This window comes from Seriola aureovittata, chromosome 3 (genome assembly GCF_021018895.1).
Source record: "Seriola aureovittata isolate HTS-2021-v1 ecotype China chromosome 3, ASM2101889v1, whole genome shotgun sequence".
In the NCBI taxonomy this organism is placed as follows: domain Eukaryota; kingdom Metazoa; phylum Chordata; class Actinopteri; order Carangiformes; family Carangidae; genus Seriola; species Seriola aureovittata.
Genome location: NC_079366.1, coordinates 20,900,032 through 20,915,507, shown reverse-complemented (window position 1 = coordinate 20,915,507; position 15,476 = coordinate 20,900,032). Strand labels below are relative to the sequence as shown.

Below are 15,476 nucleotides of genomic sequence, written 5' to 3'. Positions count from 1 at the left end.
ACCATCACATATCTCGTGTTTGTCATAACATAGATTTTTCATCTGATAGTTTTGCAACATGCTAACAGCAAAGAAAAAAAGGTCATGTTGCGCTTTGATGTGCAGTTCATGTCATATTACTCATCCAGAGGTCCACTGGTGTCGATCAACACTGCTGAATAGAAAACACTTCCTGAGACAAATTAAAGCAGCATCAAGGCATTTGAAGTAGGCACAAAATAGATTCAAACATTGTTATTTCCTACACAATCCTTTAAAGGCTTTTTGTTTTGTTGCTCACATAAGTATGTAATATCTCATTTAATTAGCAATCTAAGCCCTCTGACAAACAGGCATATGGTCCTCGCTCTCCCACGGCCTTGGCCAAGGAATGAATATGCATATCCAGGGACCTCAGTAGCTTGTTACCCTGGAATGAATTCTACACAAGCCTAATCCCTGATCTATTATTTACCCCTTGACCAAACATGCAAGTGGGGCTTCCAGACGCTTGACTTGATAGAAATGACTGCCCTGGGACTCGGCTGCCTCTCTCACCCCAGTGGAGGAGCCAGGCTGAGGCAGGCAGTCACTCTGAGGAGCGCTGCATGTCTCTCTTTCTGCTCCACTCTATCCTCAAACACACACACACACACACACACACACACTCAGTCAGTCGAACACACACACACACACACACACACACACACACACACACACACACATCATACCCACACACCCCTCACTCCTTCAACTCTTCACTCTTGAGATGTCTCAGTCAAATGTTCAGCAAATCCTCATAAAAACAAGTGCACAATGAAACTTTAATGAGCGCGCCCACTTCTTCTGAGGGATCTGAGGGACACAACTTAGGAAATCAGTGTCACATCCCTGCAGTACACAGAGAAAACCATAAACTTATTTCCAAGTGCCTAAAACACGTGCGTGTATGTGCGCGCACGCGTGTAGGTGCGTGCTCGCGCGCCCGCAGTGGCGTGCGTGTAATGTACCAGAGAGGGCAGAATAAGTGAAAAAAGTGAAAGTTTGCTGAGTATAAAATGAACTGCTGTGTGTATGACCAAAAAGTTCATACAGCGTTCAAAGATGGCAAGAAAGTAAAAAACCATTTGTATGTGTTTTTATTATTTATTGTCTGTTTGGCCACATTTGAACAATTTTCTTACTGTTTTCCAATACACATTATTTCCACTACAACAATATATCTGAGCAAAAAAAAACAAAACAAGCAGAGGCAAAATATCAAATCATCATTGCTGCTTTTCAGGAGTTTCCACGAGCTGAAAGGCGCGACTCTTTGCCATTTCTTATCTCGGGGCTAAAGGTTTTTGGCACAATTTAGTCGCGCACAGATGTGACTCTTCATCCTGACATAGCATCGAAAAACCAGCTCATCGGGCACAGAGAGTCTTTGGACCCACAATCGCTCGGGTTACAGTCACACACGGCGTGTAAAACACTGGTCTGATTCACCCAGCAGAACACAGCAGCCACCTTCTCCCCAGCCCCGGACCGTCCGCAGCTCTCCTCGGCGCACTGCGCTGACTCTGCAGAAGGAAATCATCGGGGGAGTGTAGGAAGGCGTTTTTTTCTTTTTCTTTTTTTCTTTTTTTTTTTTTTTTGCTTTTTTCCTCAAGGTAGGACAGGCAGTTACAACCCAGCGTCTGGCTGTCAGCGATCCCCACTGTCTCCTTGGCTTCAGTTTACGGTTTGGGAAAAGAAGAAGAGGGGACAGAGAGTCGTGGTCGTGCGTTCCTCTCCGTGAGACCGACGCGTTTCCAAACGCCCTGACGCGCGTGTTTCTCAGTGAGGCAGCCCGGACACAGTGATCCTCAGGTTTAAAAAAATAAGAGCGACTGTTTTCCCGCGTTACACCTAAAAACTGTCATAAACGGCGATGAGAAGTTTGTGAAAAGAACACCGACCGCGAATCACCTCAGACAGCGGACAGCATTGAAGAGGAGAAAGTTCCCCACTTGAGGGCGAAATCAGACTTTTCTGAGGACGCCAAGTTTGAGAAGTGCCAGGAGCCCCGGGGTCTGTGAGATACAACATGCAGCAATGGTAAATATGAGTTTTCTGCTCGTGCTTACTCAATTTCCTCAGCTGAAACACACCAGGAGAATAAATTCTTGAAGTTTTTCTTTTTACAACTTCTGTGTTGACCTGTCATCTAAGAAAACAGGAGCGGACAAAAAGTTTAGCAAGTCTGTATGAGTAATTTCTTTCAGTTCTTTTATTTCCCTGTTTGTTTTTCATTCAAATGACTCATCCACTAAATATGACTATATGCCTGCATTTATAAGAAAAAATAATTTCCTCTGCTTGTGTTGATTTTCTCTTTACTTTCTCTTCCATCTTTGTCTCACAAATTCACCACTGATCACTGTGTATTTTGCTGTTAATCAGAAATAACATTTAGAATCTGTGACATTGACAAGTACTGTAACAAAATAGTCCTTTACTTCATTTAACATAATTTTATAGTTTCCTTGAAACTGTTTCCCAATTCTCTGCTCCCTGTGGAGGAGTTACAATCTTTTACCTGAGGTCTGAGAGACAAATCGTCAACTCCAAACACAGTGTAAAGATTTTTAAAATAGTTTTGTTGATTTTTGACATGATATTTATATAAGTCCCCTCATACTACCTGTAGATTCGGGCCGTCACATTCACAAACTCATACAAGCCAGTGACTGCTAGAATCCAATTTAGTTCAATGTCTTTATAGAGCAAACACTCATAAATGGGGGTGATAAAAATGTATAAAGTGTGTTTACTAAAATAAATGTGAGCAGACTTCATTTTATAGACAGCAGCAACATTTGCAAAGTTATGTTTCAGGCCCAAAACGCCTCAGCTGAAAATCCTGCTTCACCTTTCTGCAGAATTCCTTCTTGTGTTGCGTGGTATTTTTTTTTTCTGCAATCTTTTACCGGTTTCTTGAAATATTCACAGTTTCCTTTCAGTTGATGTCAAGTCGGTTTGCGGTAGTCTCTATGAAAAAGAAAACCAGACATGTTTAATGCAAACAAAGCTGTAGATCATTTTAATATAATGCTATTTATTGGAGCTGAGCAACACTGTGATCTGACAGTGTAATTTTTCTTTTCCAAAATACACTTGCCTTACAGTGCCCCACAGAGTTCTTGCCTGTTTATGCGTCCCAATGTTACGGTTCACCTCTAAAAGGAAACTCGGGGAGCTCATGGGTAACCTGTGACAGTGAAACACAAGCAGAAGCTACACAGAGGCATTTCATGTCAGTGTAAGACATTTCAGCGCGGACATATGTGAATGCTTCAGGAGACAGAGAGAAAGAGGGAGAGGGGTAGAAAAGGAGAAACAGTGAGAGAGAGAGAGAGAGAAAGAGAGAGAGAGAGGGAGAGAGATTGAGATGAATGGCCCAACTTAAAAGCACCACAAAAGTACCTTCACACTTTCATCAGTGAGATGTGTGTGAGATTAAAGTCTAGCACAGTGTTTTGGCCTGGTCTGAGTGTGTGTGTCAGGGATGTTTCATGAGCTTGAGCTGGTGCTGCTACTATAGTGAAGAATGCCAATTTACATTCCAGGAGTGTCATTTCATTACTTTTATCTCCATGCTGCTTTCTTCCTGCCAGGGCAGTCAGGGATCTGGATTTCCTTTATAACATAAGTCACACAAGTTAAAATGCTGGTATTCCTTTTTATCTGTGTGTTTCTCTCTCTCCCTCGTGTGTCAGATAATTATACACTTATTACATTCTCAGAGTTGCTGACAGAGAATAAGTGCTGGTGTTGCCGAGAGGAAAAAAAAAAAAAAAAAAATATATATATATATATAAATATATATATATATATATTTAGGAAAAGCAAGATTGGACAACAAAACTCCACATAAAATAATGGGGAAAATGTCGAGGTAAATGTCCTCGTTATGCAGCGAGCAGACGCCCGGTTCAGCTTATATAGCAGTGCTACGTGAGGTTAAAGAAAAAAAGTTAAAGTTGTCAGTGAGGGTGCAGCTAGGTCGTGATTCCTCTGGGTCTGTAGGAATCAGAGAGGGGAGAGTGTGTGAGAGTGTGTGTGCATGGGGTGGGAGCCACTGGTTAGTCGGTTCAATAATCTGCTGGACAGGTAGGCCTGTGACGCCCCCCTTAGAGAGGCTGCTAATGAAGAGAAAGGCTGCTTAGTGGTGCTCTGCTCTGACCTCACCAACCCTCCCTGTCCCCCCTGCTGGTTTCCTCTGATTACTGCTCACATCCAGAACTCTTCCCTCCTCTTCACCCTCTACTCCATCCCCTCTATTTCCCCGTGGCTTTCTTACTTTCTCATCCGCTTCCTCTTAATTTGAAAAGAATAGGTGCTAAGTGCATAATGGATCCATTGATAAGACATTTGGTGCATTTATTTATATTTTCTGCTCTTGTGAGTCATTGCTTCTTTTTTGTGTACTTGCTTGTGTTTATACTTGTGCGATTCATTTTTGGAAATAATCACTTCTTGACCTTCATGTTCCTCCTCATTTTCTGTGCAAGTTTAGTTATGAGGAGACTGCACTCTGAAGAAAAAGAGCTTAACCCCGGTGTTGCACGGGTGAAAGGAAATAGGTGTAAGTGTGGAGCAGGGAGAAAAAAATAAACAAACAAAATTTATTTTAGATGAAGGGGAAATATGGACTTGCACTCATGCCAGCCGGTGAAGATATTCAGTAAAGCTCCCTCCCATCTCCCCCATCTCCACCCTCCCATTTCCCCACTCTCCAGATGATACGCGTTTCTGTTTCTGTGACGCCTCGACATCATCAAAGTAACATTCTCCCAGTGTTTTTATTTATCCAGAGCTGGGCCATCGCTGTACTGATATAGCCCTGCTAATCTCCATCTGTCCTCAGCCCCAATAATCTCTCGAGTGTCTGATAGTGTGTCTTGGCCGTGACAGAAAAGGTAATATTTTGAAAGGGGGAGTGGGGTCATATACCTAACGGTGACTTGAGACGAAAATCTTTGAACAAGACACTGCAACCGAAGCTGTGGGATCCAGCGACTAAACAGAGACACTGTGAAATGTTAAAACAAATTGGATCGCAGAACACCTAATTTAATAAAGAGCACAGTGTGAGACATACTTGATTTAAAACAATATACATATGAGAGGCATAATTACATTTTTTTGCACCTCGGCACACAAAGTTAGGAAACTATATCTTCACACACTTTCACTCATGAAAAATATCAAATTTCCTCTGTGCACATTTTGAAATTTGGTCTGTGTTCTTAACTTTGAAAAAAAAAAAAGAGAAATAATTAGCAGGCGGTAATGAATAGGGTTAACAGTTGTTATGACATGAGCATTCAAGATGTGTTTTGTCTTGTACCATCACACGGATTGATATCTCTAAGAGTTTTAATCTGCTAAATGATAGTAATGTGTCGGTGCGAGAAGATGGATCACACATGGAAATGGCAAGTTAATCAGATTAAAATCAGGCTCAGCGCTACAAGCTGTGTTTAAACTGTAAGCTGATACTCCTACTTACATGTGTTACATTTTTTGTCGTCCTTTTTTTTTTTTTTTTTTTACAAGCTTCATTTCACATGCTAATCCAAACACTATCATATTCCTTAAGGAAGGAATCAGGAAAACTTTGGTCTCAGAACATGAACACACCCAGTGTGTGCAGAAGCCACACACTCCCTCAGTCTTTATTTGTTTAAAGTGAGAAATGATAGAACACATTTTGCACAACTCAAGCTTTTAGAAATACACCCCTGCTGCATTTTTCTGTCTTCCTAGACACAGCCATGATTCTTACATTTTCAGCTGTAAGTTGGCGTGGCTTTAATTGATTCTGTCCAGAACTAATTACTGGCAACTGAGTAAAATAAACACTTCAGTGTCACTGGGTGGCAACGGTGCGATCGGTAGGGAAATTACATTTCACTTGTAATCCATACGTTCTTCAGCGAGGCTAGAATATAATTCATGTCGACGCTATAGAAATACCAGAGAGCTGGACCTATGTAACGAACAGGAGTATAGTTGTAACCAAATGGCTCAGTTGGGAGGTATAGGGTTATGTGGTATAATTTATACTTTATAGCTCCCTCCTGCACTGACTGCACTCCAGAATAAAGTTGTTCGATTTTGTTCCATGAACAGTGAGTGAGAAAATCTGGGATTTCACTTGTGATGGAAACTCCAGACACCACTTTGTTCCTTGCTTTCTTCTTGTACTTTTTTATTTTCCTGTTGAGTCTCATTTCTTGCCTTTAGATAAAAAGACACCAAACTGCTGCTGTTTCAATGCACAGTGTACATGTGGATGTTTGCATGACTGCGTGTATTTTCTTTTTGTTTTTTTCGTTTTTGGGTGTGTGCATTAGTGGCCCATGCCCCAGTGACTCAAAAGGCACGGAAAGATCTCCTCAGGCCATACAGAGTGATTTGATTAAAAGAGAATAATTTGCCCTAAAGATGTCTTTTCTCTTCCCTTCAAAAAAGCTGGTGGAAGAAATCTGATATGACAAGATAAGTGGTGGCTCATGAAAAATTCCTGAGGACTGAGACGTAGCATGTTGACTTTGGCATCATTGCCCAGAGTGTCTACTTCTTTGCTAGTAACTGTGCTGACAATGTTATTTTTACCTGAATCGCCTTTGAAATAATTCCTCTGGTTCTCAATCCAGAGTTCTCTCATTTGAAATTTGTATATGTTTTGTCCAAAGAGTGGACAAACTCCACACTTCATTCCAGGCATTTTCTTCTTCAGCTGGCCAAAGAACTCTTTAATAGTATGGCCTCACCTATTGTATTTAATGAGAGAATTATTAATGCCAGTTTATTAAGAAAAATCAATTCATCCTAGCAATGCAGTGTTCTGAATTTGCATGCACTAATTCCAATCGCGATAAGTCCAGTAAAAGTCTCTTATCAACGATTGCATATAGCGATGTATAAGCTACCCAACAAAAGATATGCGGTTAAGGTTTCCTGATGCTGATGTTTCCTGGTGTCACTGCCTGATACATCACAGGTGAAATGTACTTCTACTTCTTATTCCACTGCTCCGGCTACGGTTTGCAGCTCTGTTCAGCCGCCTCCCGTGAGAGGGCTGAACTGCTCCTGTGCTAAAGTCCAGCGTTTTGTCGACCCATCCATCCACCCCGAGCTCCTCCTTAAGTGGACTTTGTGGCCGTGTAACAACGTCACCTGACTTCCCAGTTTGCTCCCATCATACATTACAGCGACCAGTAGAGAGCTTTGTCACTCTGTCGTGTTGGGGCTTATGCTGTCGTTGCACAAACAACCTATGAGGACATTTTCATGGGAGGACAGTCTTCTTTGTCCAGCTTTCCACTTGAGCCTGACTCCACTGTGTTGGATGCTGTCAGGCTGGCAATATTGAGTGTCCACAGAACCTGTGTGGCTACAGCGCTGATGATTTTTAGGCTCAGAGAAGATTTTTGGAACCAGGGTGTGTGACAGGCCCCTGTTGGCCCCACTATAAACCAGCTGGCTCAGATATTCCCTAGGTTCTTGAAGCCATGCACAGACTACATACTGTGTGCCTCAGCACTCCCTTTGCTGAAAAGTCCAAGATACATGTTCAGCAATCGAGTTTACACCTTTCAGTTTTGTTCACTTCTACTTACAAGTAATTTCTGGGTCACCAACAGTGTGCTGCGTTTTTGGACTGTAGCACAGGCTCCATGTTGCTCCCTGTTTCGTCCTTTAGCACTGGGAGGTTAAGACAGGCCATGGGACTAAACAAAGGGACCTTCTTGGGCCCAGATACTTAAACCTACCCATGTTTTGTGCTCCTTCACCCTTCAACCCAAGTGTGTAAGGCCAGTAAGGCTGACTTTGCTTTGCCTTTTGTTTTCCCTCCTACTGCAGTTGGTGCTTAAGGTTGTAACTTTGTGTCCTGTTTGTGTCATAGTAAAACATCTGGCTTAGACCCACTGCAGAGCAACTTCATTGTGCACAGGTGGTGTCATCAAACATTTTTTGCCATGTGTCTCCTTGAATTGCTGACTTTGTGAACGCTGCCATGGGCATTTTACAGGCAATACTGGGAAGTATTGGTGAATGGCAAAGGGTCACAGTGTGTTACATTAATTTTGTCCCAAACACAAGGCATATAATTGGCATTAATTCAAACAGCTTCCTGTTTTTTTAGGTTAATTTCTACTTTCCAGTCACTTTATTTATATAGTGATTAGGATCATTTCAGAGACATCAAACTATCTTGTTATCAGTTACAGTGAACATTTTGTCAGTGTATTTACGTTGCTGGGATTGAGATTGTTTTGTTGGTGCAGTATCCAATATTTGAGAGTTGACGGTGCTAAGAAAATACCGCCAGGATTAAGAAAGTGAACATGGTGACACTCTTTTGACTTAATATACGTGTCTCACTTTATAAATGACAGCCTAGGTTCAATATTATAAACATATAGTTTTTCAGTGTGTGGACTGGTAAAATGACCAAACAGAGGTTTGAGCTGCTCTGCAGAATATTTCATGGAAGACTTCGGTGCTGCCACGATTTTGGACAATTCTGGTACGTACTCCAGGTTACATTTTTAAAAACTTGTTTCATATTCTTATTGCAAAGTAGAAAGGGAGCAGAAACATTTATTTTCCAGATATGCAATTATCCTTTTTTTTTTTTTTTTATTGAAAATGCTGAGCCTGTGTGAAAGGAGTGATAATGTAACACATTTTTTGTTTGCTCTTTTTTTTTCAGGCTACACAAGAGGACAGAGGCTTAATAAACATGAAACAAGTGCTCAGGCTGTAACAAGTTTTTATGTTGTAATGTCTTATCAAACGTATTTCTGTTTCTATGCAAGACCTGTACAGTGAATAAATTGTATTTCTATTTAACTTTTTAAGCTGTATGCTTTTTGTCTTCTTCTCCAACTTAATTTGAGGAGTTGTATGGTATTGCATGTAGCACCATGTTAGATTTTCTTTAATCCATTCTCTCCTGGGACATAAATTCACTGGCCCACTGTGAAAACTACTCTTACTTACTCTTACGCATTAATGTGCATGTTGCCTACTTTTCATTTTATGTCAATGGCTTTTATAGGTCCGAACGTTGAGAGAAAGTTAATGACCCTGTTAGATGGGTATAGTCTAGTAGGCCTGACTATCAACAGAACACAGGTGTTATTAATCTTGAATTAAACTTTCTTCTAAAAGAAGCAAATAGAAATTAAATGTCACTTTCATTTGAGTTCACAGCTGTGGGTATGTGGTGGAATATGGGCATTTTGATCAGCATACACTTATATAGAAATGCTTTATTCTTTTTTTCTTTTCCTCGTCTAACACAATACAAATGTAGTATGCAGCTGTATAGCCCACATCTGGCTCTTGTTGGGTTTTTTTTTAGGTTGGGGATTTGGAAATTGAACATGGGTAACTTTAATCTGTGTGTTCATGTCGGTGTGTAGTAACCAATGTGTAAATCCCATGCCGGCCAGGTCAAGAGGAAGCAGTAGTCACCCTGATTTTTTTTTAAGACTTCACTTTCACCAGGCTTTATCTGACAATGATTCTTACCTTAATCTATTGAAAATATTTCAGACACACAAGTAACCTTGTGGGCTGAATGTATAAGGTAGCCTCTATGAAACAGCCTTCATACAGAGTTTGGACTCTTTGTCCTTGTATGAATCATGTCTTTGATTTTGGATATTACTTTTTAAGAAATCAGTGAAGGATGTCAGTCAGTGCATTGTGCATATGTTCAATTCTGTTGTGAACATTTTCATATATTTATGTGACCTGGCTGGGTCAAGAGGGAGCAGTATTCACCTTGGTTTTTCAAGACTTCAGTTTCACCAGGCTCTATCTGAGAATGATTCTTATCTTAATCTATTGATAATGTTTCAGACACACTAGTAACCTTGTCGGCTGAATATATAAGGTAGCCTCTATTAACCAGCCTTAATACAGAGTTTGGACTCCTTATCCTTGTATAAATCATGTCTTTGTTTTTGGATATTACTTTTCAAGAAGTCAGTCAGTGCATTGTGTCTGTGTTCAGTTCTGAACATCTTCATATATTTATGTGCCCAGTGGAGCATGAGGATACTGAGCTGGGCCTCCAAACAGCATCAGTCATTTCAGCAAATTCCCACAAAATGGCATTTGCTTACGTTCAAATGATGAAGCCCTCCTGTGGCACTGTAATTATGTCTCTTGTATGTCCAAAGGAATAAGTTGAGTGATGTTATTATAGACCTGCATAAGGAGGAGGTCATGGGGGATGGATTGGTCAGCAAAATGTGGTACAGGAGACTGCTGATAGCTTCCTGTTTCCTACCGACAGTCAACTTTGGTTTCTTTTAACCATAACCTTGATCGTTCGTCCATAACCTTAACTACGTGGTTATTTTTGTAACCAAGACGAAGAATTTTAAACCAAACTAAGATGTTTTTCTTACTTTAATTAATTACTTCTTTTCACCCAAACCATTCTCTAAACCTAACCAAGTTGTGTTTATGCCTAAACCTAACCAAACCTTAACCAGAGCACTGCCACATCGTAAAACAGATTTATTTTTCCAACAGTGATTTGTAATTGTTTTGGAAGGCCCTGATGCTCATATGTGTCATTTTTGGATGGCAGATACAAGAAATGTATTTTTTCATAGAAGATATGTAGCTAACCATGGCCACGACACACCTGCTACCAATCACTGAAGACAGAGAGCATCTGCATTAACATTTTTTGCAATGGGTCTGGACCTCATGGTTTGGGAGGCACACATGGATTAACTCTATAGAACTGATATGATGCACTCTGGTAGAAACGTTTAATGGATTATGCTGCATCCATTGAAGTGTACTGTGCCATGCAATACATCACCACAAACCTGGATGACATGTTAGAGGTCCTACCCTGTGATTGTTGGTGACAAAGGTGGTTTTTATGGCGATAATCATAGTAATTAAGCAGTCCGAGGATGATGGGATTTTGTGTGTTTGTTTGCGTCTTAGTTCACTTTTCCTGTTTGAGGGAAACTTAACGCTCATCAAGGGCGCATCTGTATGTGTGTGTGTGTGTGTGTGTATGCCGGCGTGCACATGATTGTGTCTGTGTGTTTTTGCTCACATTTGCGGCTGTGTGTGTGTTTTTGGAGCTGAGGGGAAATCTGCTGACAGGTAGTGTGTCAGGAGGGGGGACAGTGGCGCTTTTGAGACAGACACAAGAGACGAGTTTCAGAGAGAGAGAGAGCGAGAGAGAAAGAGGGCCTCTTTCATGTGACTCCGCATTCCACCAAGGCACAGGCAGAGAGAGGCACAAGACGAGACATGCGTCCCCCCTCGTCACTCCCTCTGCCTCTTCCCCTTCTGCACCCGCTCTCCTGCCCTCCCCTCCCCATCCAGCCTCCACCCCTCCCCTCTGCTAGTGACCTTAACATTTATCAAAGAACCCCATGCTGGAATTCCTCTTCAGCATCTGTGTCCTGGTGAGAGAGAGTCAGACACACACACACACACACACACACATACATGCATGACACACACACACACACACAGACACAGACACACGTTAATGACACACACACCGTGTCGCAGACCAATCTGTTTTGAATATTGTGGCGCTGTGGAGGGGCTGTCCTTGTTGTTCCCTGAGCTAGGGAGGGTGGCCTCGAGACACTCACACACAGAGACGTGGACACATGCTTGCACACACATTCTCTCCTCCTTCTTGTTTCTTTATTGTACCTCCTGTCACTTTGTCCTATTCATTTAACCTTTCATTACAGCCAGCAGACAGCCCTGTGTGTGTCTGCACAGCTTCAGGAACAATGCCAAAAAAGCCCCACTGTCACAGTTATTAGATTCCTCTGGCCCCCTTTTACCCTGGCAACTCAATATTAAGAGAGCGGGAGTGAAAGAGGGGAGGCAGGATGAGGGAGAGAAGCAGAACAGGGAGCAAAAAGGGGGTGCATGGTTGACACTGCTGCTCAACTCCTATGGTGAAGGATCCTCTTGACTTGTCAAGGACATGTGCCACATGTTGATAGTAGACAGGTCTCAGACAGAACAGTGAAGGGAATGTTAGCCACGTCGGAAAAGAGAGGGAGAAGGAGAGAACGGGCGTGGTGTGACTGTCTTGTGCTGTGGCGATCAGCACCCTGGAGGAGTTAGACTGAAAACACAAACAGTTTGTGGAGGAATTCTGTTTTTAATGGGCAGCCAGGAGGGGTGGTCTGGTCCCCAAGGAAGGACAGACCGGTTCCCTCTCCTTCTCCCTCCCTTCTTCCTTCTGTCTGTCGCTCTGTCTCTCTGTCTCTCTCTCTCTCATTTGTCCTCTGCTCTTCCTTCTTACACACCAAACCATATGAAGAGAATCTTTGTTTTATGACCCCTGTTGTAAGCGTGTGTATGTGTGTGTGTTGAGCTATAAATTGGCTATGAAAAACAATTTGCTCCTTTGCATTTTGAATGAAGATGAAGGAATATATTGCAGGTTATTTGATTAGTTTCATACTTTCAACAGCCATTAAGGCCAACGGATAATAGAGATGAAGACAAAATCACGCTGTCCTTCACTCATTCACTCTTCCCTCTATAGAAACCAACCTGATGAAGCACATGTAGCTCGAAACGTCACTGGTGGATATCTCATTAAAATTACAGAAGGGAGCTGCAGTACTACCTTTATTTTTCTTTATTTTTCTTTAACAAAAACTCAGTCGCTAACTCTGTGGTGAGCAGTAAATTGTAATTTCAAACACTTGAAGTAAATCTTCATTAACCACCAATGACAGGTGTGATGTCACAACAACATGTCTATGTTAAAGTGACAAAGCCCTCTACTAGCCATAGTAATTACGGGAGCCAAAGAGGAAGTCATGTGACAATAGGAACCAGGTAGGGGTGGGTCAACAAAACAAGATGGTAAACCAAGAGGCAGCGTCGTTTCTTTCAACCACGATCGCCATTCTATAACCTTAACCACACGTTTAAAGTTGTAACCATGACAACAAAGGTCCTGTAACCTTAACAAAGTGCTTATCTTCTCTAAACCTAACCAAGTTGTTTTTGTGGCTATACCCAACCAAACCTTTACCATGCCAGTGTCACAAAATAAAAGGGTTAGTTATTATTTTTTCAGCAGTGATTTTTAACAGTTTATGTCCTGCTGTTGTCGGGTCGCTAATTCAGGAAATGCTTCTACGGGTCACATCAGAGGGCAAAAACAAGACGACCTATATGGTTGTTTAGGTTGGAGGACTTGTTGGAAAGAAACCTTGCCTCCCGAAAATTAAAGTTATGTATATTACTAAACTGTTTTCCCGTTTATGTTGTGCAAACAAATGTAATCAGTGGCTGGATTATGTCCGAAGGCAGAAATCTTTTTAAGTGGACATACATTTATGTACCTCCAAGTAGGTGGTCAGGGTGGATGGTGGGCATACAAAGCACAGGACATTTTGTTTAAAGTTAGGGAAATATTGTAGTTTTTGGTTAAATATTAATACACATTGTGTCTCCTGCTTCAAGTCATTGCAGACTTTTTCTGTATTAAACCAAGACCACGATTGTTCCCTAAACTTAGTCGAGTACTGCCAGTGCCCAATATAACCATAAAAAAGTGGTCACAATGACAAAATTGTATTGCATATCTTATGATAAGACAAATGCAATACTTTGTCACTCGACAATTTACTGGTGTGTTTGATATCAACATGTTTTGGGTTTCTTAATTAACATTTCTTCATTATGTTAATAGTAATTTAATAATAAAAATAATATAAGTAATAATAAATGTATTGTATATTTAAATGTAATTTCTGGGACACAAGCTTAGCAGATAGGTAAGGTACATAATATCGCCAATCTCTAGGCCTTCAAATCCACAGTTCTTTTTATCGACTGTTGAAGCCAAACTAAACTTCATTTTTTACCATTTTTTTATCATTTCAGGTTCATGGTAGAATTTCATATGTGTAATGTGAACACGGTGGAGAAATACCTTTCATTTTGTTTTCATGAAGGCCATGTTGTCTCTCCTGTAACACTTGTGAAAGCCCGGTGCAGTCCAGTAAAGCTTGCTAAAGCTGTGTTTAGGTCAGTCCAGCCCAGTCAGCAGACAGCGGACAGTGATGCTCCTCCAGTAATACATTAGCTGAAATGGATCAGGGCCTGGAGTGGAAAGGCATTGGTCACTCTGGTGGGGGGCAATGAATCGCTCACCTGTCATTGGAGATTGAGCCAGTACACACACACACACACACACACACACACACACACACACACACATACATGAATGAACACACACCATGCACTTTCCCTGCCCTGAAGACAGAGGGGCAGAAACAGAGCAACAGTCTGAATCCGGACCATCAGGCAGCAGTCTTGATGAAGTCCATCTCTCACTTCTGTCATCCCCCTGCACCTATCCCTCCCCCTCTCTCCCCTCTGAGGCCACCGCTCTCTCAGTGTGACTGACTCTTTATTATCCTCATCCCGTCACTTAGTTAGAGAGGTGACCAGCCGTCTCTCTCTCCTCTGTCCTCTCTGTCATCCCCATTTCCGCCCTCTTCCTCTGCCTCGAGGCTGTCGATCCACCTCTCTGCCCCACATCCCTCTAATTCTCTGATTGGACTCTCTCTTTCCCCTCTCAGGGCTGTAATTGATGGTGGTGTTATTGTGCCCACTTCTCTGGCCCTAAAGCTGTTCCTCCAGGTCAGCACTACTCCACCATTTAAGACATGCTGGGAATAGGGTAGACAGTGCAGAGCTTTTTTTTTTTTTTTGTCTGTGTGTGTGTGTGTGTGTGGTGTATGCATGTTCCTGTATGTGTGCAAATTTGTGAGAGTGCTAAAACCAGGGTTACCCATCTGCATTGTCTGTTTAAGCAATCAAAGTGTACCTGATTGGTTTTCAAACTGTTCTTCAAAATTCTAAACAATCTTGACATTCCATTCACACTTGAACTTTGTCATTTTGTATAAGGGACAACATTTCCTCAGAACTACATGTTCCTTCTCAAGTGTAGTGTTTGCCCTTGGCCGCCATAGAAGTGCACACAGTGGCTTTGATTGTATTCTTTGTTTGGTGGTCCTTTCTTGTAGCATGTTTCAACTTTTAAACCAATTTGCAAAGCAAAATAAGTGTGCTGTGAAGTAGTTTTCAAAGCATCCTGGAGGGGAAAAGTTTCAATTCTAATTCTTTATCGGTTTCTTACTTGTCACCTGAACAAAAATCAAGGTCCTCACACTCAAAATTCATTTATGTTTTGATTTTTTCACTTTTCATTTGATCTCAATTGAAGCTATCTTGATGTTGTGGTTCTTGAACGATTTGCAAGGTTAAGTAGGACTTCAGCCTGAATGATTCAGTACCTGCAGATATATTCACATTTACTCACTCTCGTTTTATTTTTTCCATAGCTTGCCTTTGTGATGTATTAGGATGCTGGTTGGATGTGTATCTTATCCTGGACCAGATCTCAGCAACAG

General features: G+C 41.6%; 1 protein-coding gene across 1 annotated transcript in view; it reads left to right on the top strand.

The window, feature by feature from the left end:
* The first annotated feature begins 1,120 nt into the window (after positions 1 to 1,120).
* bnc2 (basonuclin 2) overlaps positions 1,121 to 15,476 on the top strand; it is a 167,810-nt gene continuing 153,454 nt past the window's right edge. Inside the window, exon 1 of the mRNA XM_056370710.1 lies at positions 1,121 to 2,061. Within this exon, the coding sequence (XP_056226685.1) occupies positions 2,059 to 2,061 (3 nt within the window). The 5' untranslated portion in view covers positions 1,121 to 2,058. The remainder of the gene's footprint in view (positions 2,062 to 15,476) is intronic.